This window comes from Eimeria necatrix, genomic scaffold (assembly GCF_000499385.1).
Source record: "Eimeria necatrix Houghton genomic scaffold, Enh_scaff2, whole genome shotgun sequence".
NCBI lineage: Eukaryota > Apicomplexa > Conoidasida > Eucoccidiorida > Eimeriidae > Eimeria > Eimeria necatrix.
The window spans coordinates 242,718-267,043 of record NW_013652627.1 but is presented as its reverse complement, the minus strand read 5'-3'; the positions used below and the strand labels follow the sequence as shown (position 1 = coordinate 267,043).

General features: G+C 54.6%; 6 protein-coding genes across 6 annotated transcripts; 4 read left to right on the top strand and 2 right to left on the bottom strand.

Annotated features, from left to right (window-relative positions):
- Positions 1 to 1,830: 1,830 nt before the first annotated feature.
- On the top strand, positions 1,831 to 5,249 carry ENH_00041120 (hypothetical protein, conserved; the record flags this gene model as incomplete). Its single annotated transcript, XM_013579896.1, has 7 exons — positions 1,831 to 1,895; positions 2,042 to 2,154; positions 2,320 to 2,555; positions 2,836 to 2,989; positions 3,459 to 3,507; positions 4,416 to 4,633; positions 5,041 to 5,249. 7 exons carry the CDS (start codon positions 1,831 to 1,833, stop codon positions 5,247 to 5,249), a joined length of 1,044 nt encoding a protein of 347 aa, XP_013435350.1.
- Positions 5,250 to 7,831: 2,582 nt separating this feature from the next.
- Positions 7,832 to 10,152, top strand: ENH_00041110 (hypothetical protein, conserved; the record flags this gene model as incomplete). Its single annotated transcript, XM_013579895.1, has 6 exons — positions 7,832 to 8,623; positions 8,882 to 8,924; positions 9,175 to 9,233; positions 9,464 to 9,490; positions 9,724 to 9,799; positions 10,037 to 10,152. The coding sequence occupies 6 exons, from the start codon at positions 7,832 to 7,834 to the stop codon at positions 10,150 to 10,152; spliced, it is 1,113 nt and encodes a 370-aa protein (XP_013435349.1).
- Positions 10,153 to 11,412: 1,260 nt separating this feature from the next.
- ENH_00041100 (ribosome biogenesis protein SSF1, putative) lies at positions 11,413 to 14,231 on the bottom strand (the record flags this gene model as incomplete). Its single annotated transcript, XM_013579894.1, has 6 exons — positions 11,413 to 11,725; positions 11,859 to 12,068; positions 12,285 to 12,369; positions 12,594 to 13,149; positions 13,390 to 13,626; positions 13,863 to 14,231. 6 exons carry the CDS (start codon positions 14,229 to 14,231, stop codon positions 11,413 to 11,415), a joined length of 1,770 nt encoding a protein of 589 aa, XP_013435348.1.
- Positions 14,232 to 14,871: 640 nt separating this feature from the next.
- On the top strand, positions 14,872 to 15,464 carry ENH_00041090 (hypothetical protein, conserved; the record flags this gene model as incomplete). The annotated part of the gene is made up of 2 exons (XM_013579893.1): positions 14,872 to 15,052; positions 15,298 to 15,464. 2 exons carry the CDS (start codon positions 14,872 to 14,874, stop codon positions 15,462 to 15,464), a joined length of 348 nt encoding a protein of 115 aa, XP_013435347.1.
- A 146-nt stretch (positions 15,465 to 15,610) lies between these two features.
- ENH_00041080 (hypothetical protein, conserved) lies at positions 15,611 to 16,675 on the top strand (the record flags this gene model as incomplete). Its single annotated transcript, XM_013579892.1, has 1 exon — positions 15,611 to 16,675. The coding sequence occupies one exon, from the start codon at positions 15,611 to 15,613 to the stop codon at positions 16,673 to 16,675; it is 1,065 nt and encodes a 354-aa protein (XP_013435346.1).
- An 886-nt stretch (positions 16,676 to 17,561) lies between these two features.
- Positions 17,562 to 23,281, bottom strand: ENH_00041070 (signal recognition particle 54 kDa protein, putative; the record flags this gene model as incomplete). Its single annotated transcript, XM_013579891.1, has 12 exons — positions 17,562 to 17,630; positions 17,939 to 18,110; positions 18,650 to 18,755; positions 18,891 to 19,005; positions 19,248 to 19,405; positions 20,104 to 20,204; positions 20,389 to 20,537; positions 20,760 to 20,910; positions 21,107 to 21,206; positions 21,659 to 21,812; positions 22,469 to 22,783; positions 23,204 to 23,281. The coding sequence occupies 12 exons, from the start codon at positions 23,279 to 23,281 to the stop codon at positions 17,562 to 17,564; spliced, it is 1,668 nt and encodes a 555-aa protein (XP_013435345.1).
- Between the last annotated feature and the right edge of the window lie 1,045 nt (positions 23,282 to 24,326).

The window sequence follows — 24,326 nt, the reverse complement described above, 5'->3', positions numbered from 1 at the left end:
GCTCTTGTACCATGATTAAGTGGGTCGTTGGACACAGCAATTGTTTCCTTTAGTTCAGTGAATTAGCCCTACTCGCTAGAGCCACTCTTGCTTCCCCAGTTTACCAAGCGGTAATATGAACGATTGATAATACTGTGCAATCATTCGGCAAATATACGACTGCGGTGATCTTTGCCTAATTTCCACTTTAAAATTTTTCACTACGGTTTGAGAGGAATGTTTACACTTTAGCATCAGCACATACAGCGCCATAAAGGTCTGCAGCATTTGCTGCTGAATTTGGCATTGCTAACGTAAGCCAACATATAAGCGTCATTTTAAGCCACTATGTTTGTACATATACACCACTTAGTCCAAAAATAAATGTTTTACACCATTTTGAAGAGGTGCTTGCCGTATAGTGTTAGTCTCACCCGTCTTCAAGTTGCGTTGAAATGCCTCCTTCACTGCAGAGAAGTTTTCGTTGCGACTCGACAGTTAGAAGACCTCAGGCAAGTGGCGCATTGAAGAAAGTAGTTTCTGATTACGGAAAGTCAGTTTTGCGATAGTAGTGGGGAGCGTCTGTTCCCGGGCTAGCAGCGTTCGGCATCTCAGCAATCAGCGCAGCCTAAAGATACCAACTACTGGAAAGAAGCATGAAATGAGCTGGATTATGAGTTTGACTTTTTTTTTTGCTTTCTATCATTGTTCTGAAGGGGGCCTTTTCATGTTTTCTTGTGGTATCCCATCGAAACCAGTTTCAGAGGCCAACTGCACAGAACATAGCAGACCCCTGCAAACAGTACTAAGGGGTTGTGTAACCGTGTTCGTGTTTTACCAGCCTTGGGAGGCAAGTTTGTATTCGATGGCAGTTGTCCCTCGAGCTCGGCGGACAGCTTCGCGGCTAAACCTGAACTGAATCGTGTTCCTGTCCACACATCCCCCCACTTTCCAGACGTTCGTTAATTGGTGCCTACGGTTGATTGCAACAACTGAATTAACTGTGTACTGACTATCAAAGTAAAATGCTGTAAACTCTTCTGCCTCCGGTTTGGGCTATGCTTGTTTCGAGAGTAGCCGATTCTGGCCGTCCATCATTGTGTCCATCATTCTTTCCAGGACCCCTCACTAGATAAAAACGCTGGCTATTGCCAACTGAGCAGCGTTTATGGCTCGTGATTTAGTGCATCGATGCGTTTGATAGAAACAATTCAAATTTGGACCACGCTGGATAGCTGCCCGGAGTACGCAGTCTCATAGCGACTTCGGCATTGACGGCAATTAATAGCAGCAACAGCTGGCTTTGTTTCTGCTACTTTTAGCCGCTACCGTTGAATGCACATCGTAGCGCAGGGACCCGCGTTCCAGAGCTCTCGACCGTAGGATTGCTCCTGTGTACTTGAGAGTGAAATACTCCGTAGTTAAGAGGTAGCCATTCCTAATCTACTGAGCTACTTGAAACAAAAGTAACAATCATTCATTTAAGTTTTGCTTTCGAACCAGAACTGAAGGCCTATGGGTTGAGGCGGCCACGACGACTTGAAAAAGTAGTGGTCCTTCTGCCTGTGGTAAGCTACAGCCTTCTACCCCTTCAGCCCTGAATATACCGTTGCAGTTAATAATTTGTTTTATTTTTTGTGTCTCATGTATCAATTTGGTCCTTGTTGAAATACGGTTTAGGGTTTTAGGTCCCGGGTTTGTCCAAATAGCAGCGCGGCGTGCGTTCAACAGTGACCTTTAACTTCCAGCGCTTGTTACGGCTATTTATCGTAATCCAGTGCCATTTAGCTTGCTTTGAGAGTTTGGCTCAACGCCCAGGCTTTAGGGCTCAGGGTTGAGGCCTCAGCCGACATGGCGGAGCTCAAATCGGCCCTTGCCACCAGGCGGCAGAAGGGCCAAGAGGAACAAGTGTACGAGTAAGCAGTGAGGCGTAAACCCTGAAACCTAAGCCCTAGAGATTTGGCCATCTTCCGTAGCTCTTTTGCCCAAGATATCCCTGCAGATTCATGGGGGCCTCAAGGCAAAACCTCAACAGAAATGTGTGAAGCTGCTAGTGTTTCAGGGGTTACGGCAAACGGAAATTTAGCTTCAAGGAGGGGAAAAGGGGCGCTCACCCGGACCCAAAGAAGCTCCTTCAGTCAATGCAAGTACAGGGCATCGAGGCCCCCACGGACCGTATGCCCCCTAGGGTTTAGGGTTTAGGGTTTAGGGTTTAGCTTTAGGGGTCGGGCGCATTGCCTGAAAGACACTTCAGGGTGGCGCTGGAACTGAGTTTATGAAGTTACATTTTCAAAGCACACAGTTTAGGGTTTAGGGTCTAGGCCCTGCGGGTTTTCACAGCAATCGACCCTGAGGATGATGAGGAGGAGCAGAAGAAAGGCAACACAGATGACTCCTCTAATCACCAAAAGGGGCAGCAAGAGCAGCAGGAACCGGAGCAGCAGCCGGAGGAGCAGCAGCAGCAGCAGCAAGGGGAACAGCAGCAGCAGGAGGCATCCACATCAGCGAAACCTCAACAAAGTGCTGGGCAGAAGGAAAAGAAGTGGCCCCTTCAGTTGTCACATCGTTATGACTGGGTAACGCCGAACACCATCTCCCCTGAACCCTTAAGCTTAAGCTTAGACCCTGCACTTGGGGAAACTTTCGTGTGCTGCAGCATCAACAGCAGCAAAGCAGCAGGGGCAGCATATATAGCAGCAAAACGGCAGCAAGCCAGCGGCAGCGGCACTTCTTATGGAGTGGTTCTAATGCAAACGCAGCTGCGCTGAGTGGCTTTCGCTTCAAGGAAGTTTGATTGCCTTCCTGCTGCTGCGGCTTCTGCTGTCCTTGCTGCTGCTGCGACTGCTGCTGCTACAGAAGAGTAGGGAACTTTCTTTGCCAATGTTTGCTAAAAACGAGAAGAGCCCTGAGGTGCAGAAGGCGGCGAGAGCTTTAGCGGCAAAATATCATTTGCCTTCTCAAGTTGCTATCCGCATTGCTCTGCTCTACCAATTTGAATATGACAACATAGGTAGGCCGTCGCTGCCATTGCTGCTGCTGCTGCCTTGTGCTTTGCTGCTGCTGTATGGCTCTTTTGCAGCCTGTTCCTGTGGCGAATGTCGCATAATGTGTTTGTTGCTGCTGCTGCTGCTGTTGCTGCTGCTGAACATGGCGATTTGAATCCCGGGTGCGGCCGCTGCTGTGCGTGACATTTGCTGCTGATAGTGCTGCAGCTGCTTGTTGCCTCTTTTCTGCTCTTTGCTCTGGTGCTGATGCACTTGTTGCTGGTGGCGCAGCGGTTTATTGTTGCTCGTTCACTTTCTATTGGCTGCTTGTGTCGATGCTGCTGCTGGTGCTGCTGCAGTTGCTGCTTCGTGCTACTGCTGTTGCTGCAGCCGCGACTGTTCTCTTGCTGCTGCTTTTCGTGCTGCTGCCGTCGCTGTTGCTGCCGCACCTGCTGCTGCACGGTGGGGTGTATGTACATTTGTCGTCTCGCGCAGGCAAGATGATTGCAGACATTTATTTGGAGGCGATACAGCTGTTGACTGCGTGAGTTAATGCTAGAAGCCTAGCAGTTCGAGGGCGAATGCTTATGACTTATTCGTTAAACCCTCATAATTGTGGTTCCCTACACCCTAAACCCTCGTTCTTAAACCCTAAACCCTAAACTCCGAAACCTTATCGGTTTCCTCCCCCGTGTCCCTCTGCTTCAGCTCTCTTTGGGTTTGTAATTGCACATCTGTTTTTGTTTATTTTGCCCCTATTTTGTCCTCTTTTCTCTCTTCGTGTTTCTCTGTCTTATCTTTCTGTTTGCGTTCATCAATTTGTGCCCTTCATTGTCTCTTTTTTGCTTCTTTTTTCGCCCTTTTTGTCTCTCCTTCTCTTCTCCATTGTTTCTTTTCTGGCCATTGCATGCTTTATTGTCGGTATCTTTTATCTCATTTTTTCCAGTGACCGCGTTGCCTTTTTTTGGGCCTCTCCACTTTCACGTTTCTTCACCTTTCATCTCCAACTTGCTCCATTTTTTTCTCTTTTCTCGCATCTTTTGTGTCTTGTCTTCTCTTTTCCCTCTCTGTTGCGGATGCTTCTTCGGGCCTCTCCCGGGGCCTCTGTTTGCCGCATTTGTCACTCTGCCTTCTTTTCCAGAATCGCTCTTTGTCTCTTGTTGTCTCCTTTTCTCCTCTTTTTGTTTCTTTTTATCTCCCCTGGCTCTGCTGGCACTTCTTTTTCAATTTCTTGGAATTTCTCGGAATCTCTGCTTGTGCATCTTTATCTCAACTCTGGCGCTACAAATTCTCTTATTTTTGCGTTTATCTTTCTGCTTCGTTTTGGCTTCCCTAGCAGCCTCGCTGGGGCTCTGCGGGCCAATTCTTGTTTGCTGCTGTCACTTTTGCTGCTTTTGTGTTATTGAGGCAATTGTCTGGTCTGTGCAATGCTGCGGGCTCTTACCTCTTCAGGGGCATAATGTGCTCGAAGCTGTGCCACGAGTCTCTTAAGGTGAAGCGGAAGCAGCTGCGGGTGAAGTACCCCGATGGTTTGCTTTTGCTGGCAAACGTGGGGCTGGCGCGGCACTTCACAAGTCCCATTCAGATCGATTTCAGAACAGTCCAGGACCTCTATATAGGCATTCGCCACTCGCCCGCCTTCAACGAAGTCAACAAGATCATCAAGCCTTGTGAGCGACAGGCAGCATTAGGGTTTAGGGTTTAGGTCTACGGGCTAGTGTTTAGGGTTCGGGGTTTAGGTGTAGCTTATAGGAGATAGACCTGGGGGTTCCACTTTTGCCTCTAGATTGGCTGGTTTTAGCTTCTTATCCATAATAGGCATTCCTTTGCCCTCACTGGCCTGTTTAGGTACTGCGCTGAATTTGGGCTGCTAGATCATCAGGGTTTAGGGTTTAGAGTTGGAGGGTTGGGGCTAATGAGCGGCTTTTTACGCCGTCTTTTATTTGTGAGCTGCATTTAGGATTCGGGCCGTAGAGTCGTCGCTCTTTATTTGTAGTTTATTCCTATGTTTCAGATTTCAGGGTTCAGGATTTTGGGTTTAGGGTTTAGGGTTTAGGGTTTGGGCTGTTTTTTTCAGTGAAGCAGCAGCTGCAGGAGAGCCGCTGCTGCGTGCTGGCGACGGTGACGTGCAGCTACTCTTTGCTGATGGACCGGCCCAAAGACTTGGCCGCGCTGTGCGCAGTGGTGGATGTGAGCACTGGGCGACACGGGCCGGCAGTGTGGGAGACTGGGGGTTACACGGACTCGGTCTTTGCCACGGGGCTGCAGGCCGAGCGCTTTTACTAGCTCGGGGCTGCAGCTAGCTGGCTGCGCAAGCAGCTAGCTGGCTAGCTAGCTGGCTAGCTAGTTGTCTGGCTGGCCAGCGACGGGCAGCGGGCACCGTGCAAGGTGAATCTACGAAAGTTCTTACCGGCTTGAACGTATCCCCTGGTGAATTCAGAGGCGCACGTCGAAAGCGAGCCTGTCTAGCTAGCTAGCTAGCTAGCTAGCTAGCTATCTGAAGGCTTCGCTAGCTGGATAGCTACACAACTGGCGTGGTGACGTAGTACCACAGCCGGCTGCCCAGGAGGCAGCACAAATAAATTCAGAAGGTCATCGGGCTTGAGCTACGTCGCCATAAAGCTGGCTGGCGTCTTTGCCAACTAGCTAGCCAGCTAGCTAGCTAGCTAGCTCGCAGTGGGCCTGGCCTGACGCCTGGTGCGGGCATCTCGCCGGCCGCAGCCTGAGGAACTGCAGTCATGCAGCAGCCGGCGTGGGGGCAGCGGCTGTGGCAGCGGCAGCGCAGCGGCAGCAGCGACGACAGCAGCAGCAACCGCGGCAGCGCTGTACAATGAACTAGCTAGCCAGCAATTCGAAAAGCTGGCAATGCGGGCGAGAGGTCAAGCCATTTTTTTCTTGCTTATGTGTATCTTTGTGATCAGCAGCAGCGGCTGCAGGCAAGCTGGTGCGGCTCTTCAGAGCTGCTGCTGGAGAGCAAAGAAGACCCTTGTTCTGGGTCTTGCGAAAACAGTGCACGAGTACTCGTTTGCAAGTGTAGAGTGCTCTGCTTTTTCGGCCGTCTGTTTTCTTGTTTCTTTGCATATTAACGCCACTTGCTGTGGAATATTTCTCATTACTGAGGCAGAACGTAAACAGAACGGCCCGTTGTTTGTGAGAATTGTAAACGTTCGTTTTGAATGGCCTTGCTGGCGGGTCAGCTCCGCAGCATGCCGAAGCGGAGGCGAGCAGCAAACAGGTGAATTCAATGTAAACGGAACAATTTTCTGAAGATAAAATTAAAACAACTACAGCGAGTTCTAAAGTTCACACGCTTGGCAATAAATACTTGAACATGGTGCCATGGACCACCGCTCGCGCCCGAACCCACTGCAAGGTCGGTAATTCTTGAGGGTAAATGAGCTTAACTTGTTTTCTTCCGCCGTTTACTCGTGTTTAAATTTGAAAAAAAGCAGTAAAACAGGTTGAAATGGCTTCATTCGGTTTTCTGCCGCCGTCGAGGTGTTCGACTATGCTCGAGTTCGGGCTAGAAGCAGCGCGTGGGGGTTATCACCGTTCTGGGAGCATGTTTGGACATTATTGCGCTCAAATTGTTTGAAAACGCTGAATTAAAGCAAAAGTCCAATTTTGCTTCACTATTTACTGCTAAATAACGAAGAACTGCCTTCAGGACTCCGAAACTGACCGCCCACGCAGAAGCCCCTAGATCGATCTGCCGGACACTAGTGGGGGCCAAGAAGGAAGTTCCCCGTCCGTTCCAGCTGCCCTCACGGCGTAGCCCTAAACCCTAGCTCCCAAACCCTAAATTGTGGTTTGAGGCTTCCACAGCTTCATCGGGAGTTTCACATCTCCGCTTCGGTGCTCTCCCCTTGCCTGGGGTCGGCCTTTTTATGCTGCTCTGCAGCCCTGCACGTCTGCCCCGCTTCTTTTTAAGCTTGTACAAGAATTATATGTCTTTATTGTTTGATTAAAGGCTACTCAAACTTTCCATTTTTGCAAGGAAAGCCCCCCTCGAGGCTTCTGTGGCCCTCCTGCCTGCAGGCTCACTGAAAGTCCAAAGAGAGGGCTGCGCAGCGGGGGTTTCAGGCAAATCCACGCACAGAATTGCTTCCAGCCAAAATGCCTTCAGCATTTTTTCTTGTTTTATTTCCTGCTGCTGCCTTGGCCTAGACTTCAAGCGCTGCAGCAGCAATGAGCAGCAACTCCGGCTGCGCCTCCAAATGACATACCTGCTGCTGCACTTCCAGCAGCAGCAGCAGCCCAGCAATACAAGTTGCAGCAGAAGCAGCGGCAGCTGCTGCTACCTGCAGCAGCACAAGCTGCAGTAGTAGCTGCAGTAGCTGCAGCAGAAGCAGCCGCAGCAGCTACGGCTGCCGCTGGAGCGGCAGCAGCAGCAGCAGCAGCGCCTGCAGCAGCTGCTGGGGCAATTTGAGCAAGGGCGGCAGCAGCTGAGGCGCCTTTTACATCAACTGGACAACAACTAGCAGCAGCTTCAGAAACTGCTGTTGCTGCAGCAGCAGCTATAGCTGCTGCAGTAGGTGCGGCAGCACTTTCGGCGTCAGCAGCGGCAGCTGCTGCTGCAGCAGCTGCTGAAGCAACTGGAGAAGCGGCGACAGCAGCAGCAGCAGTCTGCGCAGCGACGTCAGCAGCAGCCGCTGCAGCTACAGGGCAGCTTGGTTGTGGGCCAGAGCAGCTGCTGCAGCAAGAGGCGCAGCAGCAGCAACAGAAGCAGCAGCAGCACGAGCAGCAGCAGGGCTGTCTTGGCCATGCGTCACCCTGCTCGTTTGGCGCTGCTGCTCCTGGGGGCCCCCCCTGCCTGCCACTGGGTACTGGGGGGGCCCCCCTTTGCATTTGGCAGGGCTGAAGCACCCATGGGGGCCCCCCATTACTATTTGAGTGGGCTTTCTGCAGAGTTGGCCGTTGCAGAGGTTCAAGGGGGCCCCCCGGGGGGCCCCCAGGGGCCCCCGGCGTCGCTGGGGTCCGGGGAGGCCCCACTGGCCGCTGCAGCAGCAGCAGCAGCAGCAGCAGCGCCAGCAGCAGCAGCAGCAGCAGACATCGAATACAGAATCAACAGAGACGAACTTGAGGGCCTCACCAACTGGTCAACCAGCACTGGGGGCCCCTCTCATGAGGGGCCCCCCAGCGATGGTACCAGCAACCGCAGCTGGGGGCCCCCCAGTGAGGAGGAGGTGCCCTCGGGGGGCCCCCCGGGGGCCCCCCCGGGGGCCCTCGCTTACCCAGAAGCCCCGGGGAGCTCGGCCCTAGGGGCCCCCCGAGTTAGCCTTTTGAAGAGTCGCATCGGGGGCCCCTTGGGGGCCCCCATGGGGGCCCCCGAAGCCACGAAGGCCCCGGAAAGGGGCCCCGAGCCTGGGAAAGCCACAGGTGAGGGCCCCCTGGGGGGCCCCCTGGGGGGCCCCCTGGGGGGCCTGGGGGGCCCCCTGGGGGGCCCCCAGAGCTTTAAGGGGGGCCCCCAGACCCCGGGGACCTCGCGGCGCCCCTGCAGACACACTTCGCTGCGGCTGCATGCAGCAACAGCAGCAAACGAAAAGGCGGGCCGTGCTGCTGTTGCTGCGCTGCTGCGGCTGCTGCTGCGGGTTTTGGGGCTTGCTGCACTTGTGGGGGTTTTCTCCCTCATAGTCAAGAACAACGAGAAGCCGATCAATGTCGGTGGTTGCGCCCGAGGGTTTAGGGTTTAGGGTTTAGGGTTTAGGGTTTAGGGTGGGGTTTAGGGTTTGGGGTTGATGGCATGGGGTTTAGGGTTTAGGGTTTAGGCTCCACGGTTCAGCCTGGGAGGGTTTCATGTCTGCGTATATGGTTGAAGGGGCGCAGCTGTCTTTGAGGGTATAGGGTTTAGGGTTTAGGGTTTAGGGTTTAGGGTTTGGGGTTTACGCTCTGGTGCTTTTGTCCCCTCGTGCCTTCAGGATCCTGTTCTCCTGCTTTGGAACCAGCTAATTAACGGAGGCTGTAAGAGCGAGGGCTTGGGATTTAGGGTTTAGGGTTTAGGGTTTAGGGTTTAGGGTTTAGGGTTTAGCTGTAGCTAGCTGCCTAGCTGGCTGCAGGCTGTCCCTGCTGTTGCTGCTGTATAAGTTACTGTGCTGCTGCTGCTGCTGCTGCTGCTGCAAGCGCGGCTCTTGTTGCCTGCCAGCAACAGAGTTGGTTTCAGCTGCTGCTGCTGCTGTCACTGCTGCTGCTGCTGCTGCTGCTGCTGCTGCAGACGTGTTGCGGTTCGAGTACATGGGCGTTAATCTAGTCTCCAACGTTGCTCGTTATCCAGTGAGCCTCTAAACCCTAAACCCTAAACCCTAAACCCTAACCCCTAGACCCTAAGCCCCGAATCCACTTAAATATAGGGCACGGCCCCAGAGACCCACCGAAAGCCTAATTGTTAATTCTTTGGAGTGATGCTATGCGTAGAGTCTAAGGATTAGGGTTTAGGGTTTAGGGTTTAGGGTTTAGGGTTTAAGATCAGTGGTTTGCGGGGCTGTCTTTTTGGGTGATTTCAGTTTCCTCCCGGGAATATCACTGTGGAGGTGAGCAGCTAGAAACGCTGAGCCCTACAGGCTTAACTCCAAACCCTAAACCCTAAACCCTAAACCCTGATCTTGAGTCTTCAACTCTTTAACTCCTGTCCCCACATTTTAGTAGACCGTCAGTGCTAGTGCTTTGCAAGGGTTTTGTGGAAGTTGAACGTGGTGTGCTCTGGGGAAGGGCTAGGGTTTAGGGTTTAGGGTTTAGGGTTTAGGGTTTGGGGCTTGTGCTGCAGGAATTCAATGCAGTTGCGAATGAGATTGCCCAAAGACTGGATGCATATGTGGCGAAGACGCCCTACGAACGAAGCAGTAAACCCTAAACCCTAATCGCTAGACCCTAAACCCTGATTCCCAGACCCTAGGCCTTAAACGCTGAAAACCCTAAACCCTAATATCTAGACCCTAAACCCTGATTCCCAGACCCGAGGCCTTAAACGCTAAACTTTGAGCCCTAGTGTGTTCGCCTGCTTCGTCTGTCGGGCTCCAGGCCCCAGGCTCGAGGGTTTAGGGTTTAGGGTTTAGGGTTTAGGGTTTGGGTTGCTTCAGAATCTGCCTTCACCGTATTTGGGCCCCGCGGATCTCTAGATAGGATAACTGTGTATGAAGAGGCACGGCGTTTAGATAGGATGGGTATGTATGGAGGTGCACATCGTTTTCAATGAAGTGAAGCAGCAAGGGGCCCCTGGGGCCTCCTCAGGGGCCCCCTAGCCTCGCAGGGGGGCCCCTGGGGCCTCCTCAGGGGCCCCCCAGCCTCGCAGGGGTCTTGTGGGGCCCCCCAAGTGGCTTCTGGGGGCCCCGTGGGGCGAGGCCCCACATTTCAGGTTCCTGGGGGCCCCCGTTAGTCTCTTAGGGCATTAGAGAGGGGCCCCCAAGAAGAGCTTCACGGTGCCCACTGAGGGCCCCAAGAGGGTCCTGGGGGGCCCCGTAAAGGGCCCCCGCACTCCTCAGGCTGCTCTCAGGTGAACCCATGGGGGCCCCCAGGGGGCCCCTGTGGCTGCAGAGTGGCCCTGCGTGGGGGCGGGGCTGTGGGGCCCCCGAGGCCCTGGGGGGCCCCCCTTGGGGCCCTGGGGGGCCCCCCTTGCTCTTTTTGTTTAGGCTTGTGATGCTTAGCCAGGCATAAACGTTAACTTTGCTGCGCTTTGTTTGCGGCTATGCCACACCAGTTTTGGGCTGGCGAGCAGCTAGCCAGCTAGCTAGAGCCCCTCTCAATATTCAGCGTGGCTCGCCCCAGCTAGCTAGCCAACTGGCTAGCTAGCTGCGGGGCTTGCTGCGGCGGAGGCTGGCTCGCTAGCTAGCCACAGTCTTTCTCGACTAACCTTTTATTCAATGAGAAAACACAATTGTGATGAGTTGCAGCAACGTCCTTCCCAACCAGGTGTACGTACACCGCGTGCACGGCCACCAGGTGTATGTACACTTCAGCCCCCGCTGCAGTCCAGCACGCCTGCCGAGGTGTACGTACACCTCAGCGGCGCACACCCCACGCAGCAGGTGCAAAAGAAGTGGCTGCCCCGGGTGTACAGACACCTGGTGTACGTACACCCGGGGGCCCCAAGCTAGGTGTACAGACACCAGCTGCGCAGACACCTCGGGATGCAGCTGCTCCTGCTGCAGCCAAGCAGCTGCTAGTGCTCTAGAGTTTCAGATCAAATGCTTTCTAGCTGAACTGCAACAAGCCAAAAGCCCCTCTACTGGCGCACGTACACCAGGTGTATGTACACCCGGTGAACGTACACCCGGTGAACGTACACCAGGTGTACGTACACCAGGTGTACGTACACCAGGTGTATGTACACCGAGTTTTTGCAGGCATTCGGTCAAATAAAACCCGCAAACAGTTTTTCATTTGTGTCAGTGTATGGACCCTGGGCAGAGCGCTCCCCAGGTGTACGTACACCAGTTGCTGCATTGAATGCTTTGAACTAAATCGAAGCTGCTGCAGCTTCTGGAAGTGTTCGGTTCTTGTTGCTGCCGCGCCACTTGCTGCTGCCGCCCCTGCTGCTCTCAGCTCGCTGGCCTTTTCCTGCTGCTGCTGCTGTTGCTGCTGCTGCTGCTTTGCGACCCTCCTTAAGTTTCTTCGCGGGTGCACTTGGCTGATGCTTCTTGGTGCTGAAGCCCTGCTGCTGGCGGGGTCGCTGCTTCTGCTGCTGCTGCTGCTGCTGCTGCTGCCGCTGCTTGCCGCCCGCTGCTGCTTCTGCTGCTGGCTTTCGCCGCTTGAAGGTGAAAGGGTTGTACCTGTGGGGCCCCACAGCGCCTCTCAGACAGCTAGGGTTTACATCTACGGCTTGTGCTCTACTGGACACCTCACCCCTGTGTACTAGGGTTTAGGGTTTAGGGTTTAGGGTTTAGGGTTTAGGGTTTGGCTTACTTTGGCCTTTTGCGGCTATCTTCTTCGGTCTCAGAATATTGTGAGGCAGCTTCGTCTTCACTCGGGCTTTCTGTTCTGCTTCTCTTGTCTCTCTTCTTGCTGCTGTTCTGCTGCTCCTCGTCTGCTGCTGCTGCTGCTGCTGCCTGCTTCGCTGCTGCTGCTGTCTTGTCCTTCCGCTCCAGCAGCTGCAGCAGCTTCTGACGCTCCTCCCTGTGAAACAACAGCGAAGCAGGACTCTTGCTGCTGCTGCTGCTGCTGCACTTGCTGCTGCTGCACTTGCTGCTGCTGTTGCTGCAGTGCGCTGTCTGCCTGTGATCGCTGCCCTTCAAAAGATCTGTGACAGACTGAGACCTAAACCCTAAACCCCAAACCCTAAACCCCAAACCCTACATCTTAAACCCTAAATTCTAAACCCTAAACCCTCACTCTCTCTTGGCCCTTAACAACTGCTCCTTCTTCTTGAGGGCCTTTAGCTCCTCCGGAGTCTTCAAAATGTGCTTGTGGTACAACACTGCAGCAGCAGCAGCAGCAGCAGCAGGTGCAGCAGCAGCAGGAATAACAGCAGCAGCAACTGAAGTATAAAAGGAGCAAAGAATTCAAAAGCAGCGTTTGCAGCAGCTGCAGCAGCAGCTGCAGCAGCAGCTGCAACAGCGGCACCTGCAGCAGCCGCTGCAGCTTAGCAGCTGCACCCAGAAAGCAGCATTTAGGGTTTAGGGTTTAGGGTTTAGGGTTTACCTTTGCCCGTGCAGACGTCGTCTTCTATCTTGAAGAGTTTCAGTTCAAGTCTGGGGCCAATCTCCCTTAACTGGACTCCCATAGACAACTCTTGCTGCTGCTGCTGCTCCTCCTGCTGCAGCTGCTGCTGCACTTGCTGCTGCTGTTTGCTTGGGAGAATAACCTGCAGGAAGCTGCGCTTGGAGATGCGAGAGGGTCCCGTGGCTGGATCGAACATGACTTGCTGCTGCTTCTGCTGCTGCTGCTGCTGCTGCTGCTGCTGCTGCTGCTCTGCTGCCAAAAGCAAGTCGCATGCGTCTTCCCGCTTCTGCTGCAGCTGCTGCAGCAGCAGCTTCTGTGCTGCACCTCCAGCAGCAGCTCGCAGCACATTTTCGACTCCGGCAGTCAAGTTTGCTGCCTTCAGCGAAACAGCATAGTGCCTAAACTCAAAGCTCAACCCGTTGCTGCTGCTGCTGCTGCTGCTGCTGCTGCTGCTGCTGCTGTTCTTGTTGCTGCTGCTAGTGCCGTCAGCCTCAGAGACACAACGGAAAAACGCGACGCGACGGAAGTCGTTTAGCTGCGCCCACAAAACCCTAAACCCTAAACCCTAAACCCTAAACCCTGAACCCTAAACCCTAAACCCTGAACCCTAAACCCTAAACCCTAAACAGCAGGGTACGCTTATATGCCCAGTGCCCCATTTGGAGGGTTTGGCTTTGCAGTGAACAGCTGCAGCAAATGCCGAGACTTTCAAACTGCAAATTGGGGTTTAATTCTAGGGTTTAGGGTTTAGGGTTTAGGGTTTAGGGTTTGTCACTTTGGCTGTGCGAAGGTCTACAGGGGCGAAGAGAGAGCGGAGCATTGAAGTGGTGAGCTGCAGAGCTTCAGCAGCAGCCAAACCCTCGCTGCCCTGTTTGCTGCTGCTGCTGCTGCTGCTGCTGCTGCTGCTGCTGCTGCTGAGGACCAGCACCGGGGGTTTGCGGAGGTCTTTGGGGTCCAGCCTGGCGCCGCCGACTTCCTTTTGAACATCACTAATTAAGCTAAACCCTACGACCTGCAGCCGCAAACCCTAAACCCTAAACCCTAAACCCTAAACCCTAAACCCTAAACCCTAAACCCTTAAAGTCACCTCCTAAGCCCTACACTCCGCAGCAACTGGCCTTGAGTTCTTGCTGCTTGCTTGAGGCGCTGCTGCAGCCCCCTCTCCAGCCTGCAGCTTCAGCGGTCTAGGGCCTAGGGTTTAGCGCTAGGGTTTAGGGTTTAGGGTTTAGGGTTTGCCTGGAAGGTGACTGTGGGCCCCCGGGGGAGGCGCGCGACCTTCAAGTAAAGGCCGTTGTCCGTCTGCGTGAGGGTTTGGAGGTGAGTGACCCCGAGAGCAGCAGCAGCAGCAACAAAGTCTTTGGTTTTATTTTTTCTTTTTTCTTTCAACTTTGCTGCTACTTGGGGCCCCACGACGCAGCGCCAGTCCCGCGCCAGCAGCCGCGCAGCAGCAGCAAGCCGCCCGCTGCGAACGACGATGCTCGCCGGCCTGCTGCTGCTGCTGCTGCTGCTGCTGCTGCTGCTGCTGCTGCTGCTGCTGCTGGGGGCCTTGGAGAGGGAGCCTGCGGCCGCGCGCACCCGCTGCCGCTGCTTCTTCTTCGCTGCACGACGACGGGACATTGTGCTGCTGCTGCTGCTGCTGCTGCTGCCGCTGCTGCTGCTGCTGCTGCTGCTGCTGTCGATGCGCCCACGCAGTTAGCGGTCAAGCGCGCTCAGTGAAGGCAGGCATAGGGTTTAGGGTAGGGTTTAGGGTTTAGGGTTTAGTAAGAACAAGATCCAAGAAGAGGTGAGGGTTTGGGGCCCCCGAAGGCAGAAGGCTCTTCAAAGGCTGTGTGGGGCCCCCAGGATGCTCCGGCCGAAACCCTAAACCCTAAACCCTAAGCCCTAAACCCTAAATCTTGAAATCTATTCCTAAATAATGTTTTGATTTCCAATGTTTTCCTATGATTGGACAAATAAGGGAAGCCGCTAGGAGATCAAACCCTAAGTCCTAAACCCTAAACCCTCTGAACCTGAAGGCCCCAGCAGCTACGGGGCTGTCCAAGGGGGCCCCTCCACAGAAACCCTAAACCCTAAACCCTAAACCCTAAACCCTAAGCCCTGAACTGTAGACCCCAGAGAGTGATTTTCTTTTATTCCTATTCTTGTTCACCGTTTTTCTGACCTTCCTGGGGACTCATGCTTCGTGTTTCCTTTGCAAGCTTTAGGGTCTAGGGGTCTAGGGGTTTAGGGTTTAGGGTTTAGGGTTTAGGGTTTTAGGATGAGTCTAAAGACCTGCGCACTGCCAAGGGACTTTCTTTACTTTGATAGCTGGTTCGGTTTGCTGCCATCATTTGCTGCTGCAGCGCAGCAGGGCAGCAGCAGCAGCTGCTTTGACGAGTTCTTTGGCTGGCGGCTGGCTGGCATAAACGCCTTCACCCTGCACAAAGTGCACCACGCAAGTAGGGTTTAGGGTTTAGGGTTTAGGGTTTAGGGTTTGGACTCCTGAGGCGCGAGAGAGGCCTCTAAGCTCCTGTCATCAGAATTATTGGGTTCGGGGTTTAGGGTTTAGGGTTTAGGCTTCAGCGTCTAGGGTTTGGGGTCTATGGCTTGGGAAGGAAGGCCTTACGGACTAAAGTTTTAGGCTCTAGGGTTTAGGGTTTAGGGTTAAGGGTTTAGGGTTTAGTGTTTAGGGCTTGTGGTTCAGATGAGGACATCAGTGGCGTTTGGATGCGTGGCTTAGACCGTCTGCTGCAGTGCCGCGCTGCAGCAGCAGCACCAGCAGCAGATCGGCCGCGGCTGCTGCTGCAGCTCTTTCTGCAGCAGCACCCCCCAAATGATGTTTGGAAGTATCGCTCCCCGCCTCAACTATAACAGCAGCAGCAGCAGCAGCAAAGGCAGCAGCAGCAGCAGCAAAGGCAGCAGCAGCAGCAGCAAAGGCAGCAGCAGCAAAGGCAGCAGCAGCAGAGGCGGCAGCAGCAGCAGCAAGCGGGTGCCCGCAAAGCTAACCGCAAACTCTAATGCGCACCACACAGGCACTCGAGGAGCTGCTCCTTGCTGCTGCAGCACCCCAACACAGCAGCAGCAGCAATAGCAGCAAGGAAGCAGCAGCAGCAGCAGCAGCAGGAAGAGGTAAGCTGCCCTGGGGAGACTTGTGCCTTCTGCTGCAGCAGTGGGCAGAGTTTAGGCATCAGCAGCAGCAACTGTGCTCCCAGCTGCAGCAGCTGCAGCAGCAGCGAGACCTATTCGCAGACGCAGCAGCAGCAGCAGCGGCGGCTAGCGCAGCAGCAGCAGCTAAAGCAGCAGCAGCAACAGCGCATGCAGAAGCAGCAAACATTTCAGATATTAGCGAGACAAATCCTCTTAGGGCACTGGAACTCTTTGATTCACTCCTGCAGCAGCAGCAGCAGCTGCTGCCACAGCAGCGGCAGCAGCAGCAGCTGCTGCAGCAGCAACAACGCTGCAGCAGCAAGGTGTTGACAGCAGCAGCAGCTGCAGCCCCCGACTCGCTCGAGTGCATGCTGCTCTTCCTAGACGACCAAGTGGCAGCAACAAAAGCACGAATAGCTGCAGCAGCAGCAGAACTCAGCAGCAGCAGCAGCAGCAAGGCCCTGCAGATACAGCTGCTTGCGCAGGCTGCTGCTCAGTCAGTTTTCCCACGGCGGCACGCAGCAGTAGCTGCTGCTGCTGCTGCAGCAGCAAAGAAAAAGGGAAAGCAGAAGGCCAAGAAGAGCGCCGCTGCTGCTGCAGTGACGAACGTGGAGCGGCAGCAGCAGCAGCAGGATCAGCAGCAGCAGCAGCAGCAGCAGCAGCAGAGGGAGCTGACTGCGGAGGAGGCGGCAGCAGCAGCAGCAGAAGCAGCAGACCTCCAGGAGGTAGCTGCAGCATGTGACACGCTGCTGCGCGCAGCAAGGGCCTACGCTGCCTTTGCTGCTGCTGCTGCTGCTGCTGCTGCTGCAGCAGAGCCCCTCACGGCCAGCTTCGAAGAAGCAGTGGAGGCTCTCCCCTCGCTTGCAGCAGCAACAGCTATCGCGCAGCGAGCAGCAGCAGCAGCAGCAGCAGCAGCTGAGGGCGAGGAGGACTAGCGCCCAGCAGCAGCAGCAACAGCAGCAGCCCAGCAGCAGCAGCAACAGCAGCAGCCCAGCAGCAGCAGCAACAGCAGCTGCTGCTGCACATTCCTGCTGTGCCCTCTTATGTGCTTCAGTCGTCTGCTGTTTAGGCGCTGCAGCAAAGGACTCGAGCAAAGGCTTAGGGTTTAAAATTTGGGGTTTAGGGTTTAGGGTAGGGTTTAGGGTTTAGGGTTTGAAGCGTAAAGTCCAAGGTCTAGGGTTTAGGGTTTGAAGCCTAGGGTTTAGGCTTGGGTTGCGCAGCGCAGCAGAAACGCAGCAGCAGCTAGCTGCTGCAGCACGAGCAGCTAGCCGCCCATCTCCATCGCTAGCCACAGCTAGCCAGTGGGAGTCGTTGGCTATGTAGGGAGGCGGCCAGCTAGCTAACTTGATAGCCAGCTAGCTAGCTAGCCAGCTAGCTAGCTAGCCAGCTAGCTAGCCATGCGGCTACGGCTATTGAAGGCACAAAGCCCTTGTCTCGTTCGCCCGCTGATCGCTGGGCCCCCACAGCTAGCTTGCAACCGGCTAGCTAGCTAGCTAGCCAGCTAGCTAGCTAGCTAGCTAGCCAGCTAGCTGGCTAGCTAGTCAGCAATGCAGCTGGCCAGGGGTCGGTATGTAGGCAGCTTGCCCAATGGGTAGCTGCCTAGGTAGCTACGGAGCTAGCTAGCTAGCTTATTGGCGAGCGAGCCCTGCGTGGCCCGCAAAGCTGAGTCCCTACAGTTTGCCAGCACCGCAGCAGCAGCTAGCCAGCTAGCTGCCCAGCCAGCCAGCCAGCCAGCCAGCCAGCCAGCCAGCCAGCCAGCTAGCTAGCTAGCCAGCTAGCTAGCTAGCTAGCTAGCTAGGCAGACGGCCCAGGAGAGGCCCCTCAGCGCGCGCCGAGGCCCCCCAGCTGCTTCATCATTTCCTGCATGTCTCCCATCTCCCCCGACTGGAACTGTACATACACCGCAGCAGCAGCAAAAGGCGTCGCTTTGATATCCCTGGCTAGCTGCAGCACGCCCTGGCAGGCAGCTGGCTAGCTGCAGCGAGCTGCAGCTAGCTGCGGCTAGCTGCAGCTAGCTGTGTCTAGCTGCAGCCAGCTGCAGCCAGCAGCTAGCTGCGGCTAGCCGCGGCTAGCTGTGTGTAGCTGGAGCTAGGTGGAGCTAGCTGCGTCTAGCTGGAGCAAGCTGGCGCCAGCAACTAGCCGTGGCTAGCTGCGGGCAGCCGCGGCTAGCCGTGGCTAGCCGTGGCTAGCTGGCGCACTTCCTTGAGAATGTTCACGATGTTGCCCGGCCCGCCTATCTGCTTCAGCAGCCGCGGGTCAACAGCAGTTTGCATCTTCTGCAGCAGCTGGCTGGGGTTGCGCGCGAGCGACTGCAGCGAAGACTCTTTCGTGAGGCCCGCGCGGCCCATCTTCGCCACCATTTTGCTGAACCTGCGAGCCCGCAGCCACAAAGGCGAGCTGGCTAGCTAGCTAGCTGGCTAGCTGGCTAGCTGGCTGGCTGGCTGGCTGGCTGGCAGGCGGGCTGGCTGGCGGGCTGGCTGGCGGGCTGGGCTGGCAGTCGCGTTCGCTGGCTAGCCAGACAGCCGACGGTACTGCCGGCCAGCTAGACAGCTAGCCAGCTAGCTAGCTAGCTAGCTAGCCAAGGGGAGCACAGCCTTCTTGCCAGCTAGCAAAGGGATACCGAGCCCGATAAACAGCCAGCTACAGACCCAGCTAGCCCAGGGATGCACAGCTAGCTAGCTAGGTAGCCAGCTAGCCACAGCTAGCCAGAGGCACGTGAACCACAGGAAACTGACTTCTTACTAACCAACTGAGCAACTAATCGCCGAATCGATTAGCCAATTACTTTATTCACAAACCGATCAACTAGCTAACTGAACAAGCCAACCAATCAGCCACCAAGTGACAAATTATTTTTTACTTATTTATTTATTTATTTATTTATTTATTTATTTATTTAATAGACGTACTGCTTGTGCTGCTCCAGCAGCAGCCGCACTTCGGCCACAGAAGTGCCGGAGCCCTTAGCGACCCTCAAGATGCGGGAGTCTGTGAACTGCTTTTCGCAAGCAAGTTCTGCAAAAAAGGGAGGAAAGCAGTGGAAACTGGCGCAAAAATTGGAATTAGTGGATTGAATTTGATAAAAATGAATTAAATTTGATTTATTTTATTTATTTTAAACAAAAATTCGCGCAGATTCCGCCGTTTTACCCTCCTTCGTCATTGAATCCATTGCGCACGTCAGCCGCTTCAGCCGCTGCGCCGCCATCCGCTCCTGGCCCTTGGGAATTAAATTTGAACCCAATCCCGGGATCATACTCATCACCTAAACGCAAACCCTAAACCCTAAACCCTAAACCCTAAACCCTAAACCCTAAACCCTAAACCCTAAACCATAGACGCTGAGCGGCTGCGTGGTGGCGCGTTGCGCTGGCGGGCAGAGCAGCGGCGCCTGCCGCGCTTTCGGGTGCATGACAGCAATTAGTTTTGCATTTAAACTATTCTTTTTTGCATTTTTTGGACTAAAAATTGGAAATGAATAATAATTGCAACTTGATCGGCCTTTACCTTGCTTATGGGCCCCATCTTGAGGACATTTTGGACCTGTTCGTACATGTCCTGCAGCGTGAATTTCCCCTTCGAAATGCGATCGATCATCTGCTGCTGCTTCTCCACAGATATCACTTCCTTAAGGCTGCTCACCAGCCCCCCCACGTCGCCCAGCCCTGTAGGCAAACGGCAGATCAACCTCATCTAGCCAATTAATTCAATGACGAGTAAATAAATAAATAAATAAATAAATAAATAAATAAATATAAATAAATAAATTAATTAATTAATTAATTAAATGGCTATTCAGCTGGCCGCCTGATTTTCGACGTCTTTGGGTTGCACTTTGCTTAAGAAAGCGTCGACATGCAAATCAGCAGAGGAACACGCGGAGGAGTGAGCGGACGAATGAAAGAATAAATAGAAGAGCAAATGAATAGGGAAATAAACAAATGGATAAATAAATTAAGAATATATTAATTAACGAGTTTACTAATTATTCTCTCTCCAAATGAAGAAGGCAAAGGCGAATCCACGGCTCTTTCGTTCAACAACAAATGCAAGAATTTCAAGTAGGCCGCCGACCAGATAGGCGGACGAACAAACGACTGCTTAAACGACAAAAAATAATTTAAAATGCAAAAAGTAAATAAATATAAATGTTTTGCAGAATAAGAAATGGAAATTACGAAAAAGAGCGGCCACTTTAAGCCCGAGATCGAAGAGCAGACAATTTGAATGAATGGGGAAGCAGTCGGCGGCGAGCCGTCGAATTGTGAGTGGAAGGCAATGCGAAATAACAAATATTAATTAAATAAATGATTAATAATTATAAATGCAAATAAATAATAAATTAAAATAAAAAAGAACTCACCAAGAAGCCTCGAGACAAAGGAATTCGGATCGAAGGGCTCAAAGTCGTCGAAGTGTTCGCCGCTGCCCAAGAATATAATTGGCGCTCCCGTTGCAGCGACGCTGCAGCATCAAACCCTAAACCCTAAACCCTAAACCCTAAACCCTAAACCCTAAACCCTAGGTCCGCGGCCCTGGATAGCAGCTAGGTTGGCGCGAGGCGTGAGACTCCAGGCTCTACTGAGAGCATAGCAACGCGACCTCTCCCAACACCATTAGGGTTTAGGGTTTAGGGTTTAGGGTTTACGCAGAAAGAGCCCCCCCTCCCTTGGCGTGGCCGTCCAGCTTTGTTATTATGACACTTCCCACAGAAACACTAGAAGCAAAAGCAGCAGCTTGTTCGTAGCAGGCCTGGCCTATGTGCGAGTCCACCACCAGCACTATGTCGTCGGGGGCCTGAAACCCAAACCCTAAACCCTAAACCCTAAACCCTAAACCCTAAACCCTAAACCCTAAACCCTCAATAAACGCTAAACCCTAACCCTGGTGGCGCCGAGCTGCGCACAAACGAGCCCCCATGCTCGTGCGGAACCGTGGGCAGCAGGCAGCAGCCAGCCGGATGTTGTTCATTCCAAACCCTAAACCCTAAACCCTAAACCCTAAACCCTAAACCCTTACCACTGCTTCCGCAACTTGCTGCATCTCTTCGAAAAGCGCCGCCTCCTGTCGGTGCCTCCCCGAAGTGTCCACAATCACCAAATCATATTTCTCATCTCGAAACTGCTGCACTCCCTCCACAGCAATCTTCACGGGGTCCGCCTCCGTGTAGCTGCGCAAACCCTAAACCCTAAACCCTAAACCCTAAACCCTAAACCGCAGAGCCAGGAAGCGCGCACCGGCGCCGTTCTGCGCCGCCGCCTCAATGCAGACTCTGGACGCGAAAACCCAGCAATGAGGGCTCACGCGTCAGAATACGAGCCTACGGTTTAGGGTTTAGGGTTTAGGGTTTAGGGTTTGGGGTTTACCTGCCAAAGAAGGGTATTCGGGCCTTAGTGGCGCTTTGCTTCAGCTGGTCAAAAGCACCAGCTCTAAACGTGTCTGCGCAGACCAGTGCCGTGCGGTAGCCTGCAGCAGCAAATCAAAAAGAAAGAAACAATTAAATAACAATTAAAAGTCACAGCAGCAGCAGCAGCAGCAGCAGCAGCAGCAGCAGCACTGCAGCGCGTCGCCGGCAGCGCCGCAGCAGCATCACAGCAGCAACACGAGTACCGGAGCCGCCACCACAGCAGCAACAGCACCACCCCCACCAAGCAGCAGCAGCAGCAGCAGCAGCACAACAGCAGCAGCAGCAGCACTACAGCAGCAGCACCACCAGAATCAGCAGCAGCAGCAGCAGCATCCCCAGCAGCAGCAGCACAACCCCCACCAGCAGAGCACCACCACCGCCACCACCACCACAGCAGCAGCAGCACCACCAGCACTCCCCCCACCACAGCAGCAGCAGCACCACCCCCGCCACCACCCCAGCAGCAGCAGCAGCAGCAGCAGCAGCAGCAGCAGCAGCAGCAGCAGCAAACCTTTGCGCTGGTAGTGCAGCGCGAACTTGGTGCAGGTGGTGGTTTTGCCCGCGCCCTGGAGGCCCACGAACATCACCACATTTGTGCTGCCGCGCTTCAAAGCCCGCGGGCTTTTGCTGGGAGTCACCAGCGCAGCCAGCTCCGCCACCACGCACTGCAGCAGCAGCAGCAGCAGCAGCAGCAGCAGCAGCAGCAGCAGCAGCAGCAGCAGCAGCAGCAGCGGCGGCGGCAGAGGGGAGTTAGAAGCGGGGGGCCGGTCGTTTTGGCTGCTGCTCACTCGGCCTAGCTGCTGCTGCTGCTGCTGCTGCTGTTGCTGAGCAGCTGCTCTAAAAGCTCGCCCCACATAAGCCAGAGACTGCAGCGCCCTGGCTAGCTAGCTGGCTAGCTAGTTCGCTAGCTGGCTATCTGGCTAGCTAGCCAGCCAACGAACCTGCTAGCCAGCTAGCCAACTAGCTAGCTTGGTCACTAGCTAGCTAGCTAAACAGCTTGCATGCAGACGAAAGCGCCAGGCACAGCTGTGGCTAGCACCAGCTAGCTGTGGCTAACTGTGGCTAGCTGTGGCTAGCTGCAGCCACCTGCAGCTAGCCGTGTCTAAAGCTGTAGCTGCAGCAGGTGGCTAGCTGCAGCTAGCTGCAGCTAGCTACAGCTAGCTGTGGCTAGCTGAAGCTAGCTGAAGCTAGCTGTGGCTAGCTGCAGCTAGCTGCAGCTAGCTGCAGCTAGCTGTGGCCAGCCGTGGCTAGGTATGGCCAGCTGTGGCTAGCTGTGGCTAGCTGTGGCTAGCTGCGGCTAGCTGTGGCTAGCTGCGCCCACCTTTTGAATAATGCGTCTGGTGTTGACTCCTGCTGCTGCTGCCTGTATGTACACCTCAGCCATGACGTCGCCCTGGGGCCCCGCGGGCCCCACAGTGCCGCTGGCAGCATCGACGGCCTTGGGAGCTGCTGCAGCAGCAGTTTTCTTCCTGCTGCTGCTGCTGCTGCTGCTGCTGCTGCTGCTGCTGCTGCTTTGCTGCTGGATCTGCGAGTTTATCTGCTGCGTCACCCGCCGCCGGAAGTCCTGCACTACTCGCAGCTGCACATCTGCCAGCAGCAGCGCCCGGCAGACTGTCTTTACGCACTCCGTCACAACCTGCAGCAGCAGCAGCAGCAGCAGCAGCAGCAGCAGCAGCAGCAGCAGTGGGGGCAGCAGCACGAGCAGCAGCGCAGGCAGCAGCAGCACGCAGCGCAAACGGCGAAAGCAGCAGGCAGCCGGGGCAGCAGCTAGTGCAGAAACGGCCACGGCTAGTGCAGCAGCAGCAGCAGAAGCAGCAGCAGTGCTGCTGCTGCTGCTGCTGCTGCTGCTGCTGCTCGAGCAGGAGGGGAGGGAGAAGCAGCAGCAATAATTAAAAATTAAAAGTTAAAAATAAATTAAAAATAAATAAAATTCAAAAAGAAATGAGGCAGACAAAGGCGACAGCAGCAGACACCCGAAACCGCCGCAGTCCGGGGCCTAGGGTTTAGGGTTTAGGGTTTAGGGTTTAGGGTTTAGGGTTTAGGGTTTAGGGTTTACGGCTTCATCGACAATGGTGGCGCTCTGCAGGCTCCTAAGAGCGCCCGAGATCTGTTGGCCCAATTCAGCCAGCACCATCTTTGCTGCTGCTGCTGCTGCTGCTGCTGCAGCAAACTGTTTGAGTTGCTAAGCCCTAATTCTTATTGCTGCTGCTGCTGCAGCAACAGCAGCAGCGAGCTGGAGCAGCTGCTGCGGGAGCTGTCGCTGCCCGGGCTCAGGCGGAGCCGAGTAATGTGCTGTTGCCAAGAGGTCCTGCTGCCTCTGCTGCTGCTGCTGCTGCTGCTGCTGCTGCTGCTGCTGCTGCTGTTTGTACTGCTGCTGCTGCTGTTTGTACTGCTGCTGCTGCTGTTGCTGCAGTTGCTGCTGTCGGGGTACTCGTGCTTATTTATTTGTGGAAGGCCTGAGGCGCTGCTGCTCCGCGCTGCTGCAGTGACTGCTGCTGCTGCTGCTGCTGCTGCTGCTGCTGCTGCTGCTGACTTGAGCCTCTGCTGCTGCGCACGCGGTTTAGCGAGACTGTCAATCTGAAAAGCAAAAGGCCTAAATAAGGCAGAGAGAAAGAAGGACACAGAGGCAGCTGGCGGTTAGCTGCTGCTGCTGCTGCTGCTGCTGCTGCTGCTCTGGACTGCAGCGCGGCTGCAGCAGCGCCTCGGCTTTTCTGTCTTGCTGCTGCTGCTGCTGCTGTTGCTGCCAGCCCGGGAGCCAAGGCCTAGACACTAAAAGCTGACGCTGCTAAAGAACAGAGAAGAGGGGAGAACAAAATTCAAAGTCAAAAGCGGGGGAAGTGTGGCTGCATGCGCCTGAGTTGCTGCTGCTGCTGCTGCTGCTGCTGCAGACGGCCTCTTGCTGCCTCCTTGCTGCTGCTTTCTGAATCAGTTTTATATTCACTTCCTACAAATGCAGAGTTAGCCGCTTTAGGCTCACGGGGGCCCCGCGCCAGCTGGGGGCCCCGCCGCTTGCATGGGGCACCGCCGCGACTGCTGCTCTCAGCGCTTTGGGGTAAAGAATTCCAGCGAAAAAAAGATTTAATAAAAGTAAATAAACGTTTTTATTCGATGCAGTTGTCTTATGGCTCTGCCGAAGGAGGAAAGCGCGGGGATTCCGGCGAGTCGCCCAACTTGAATTC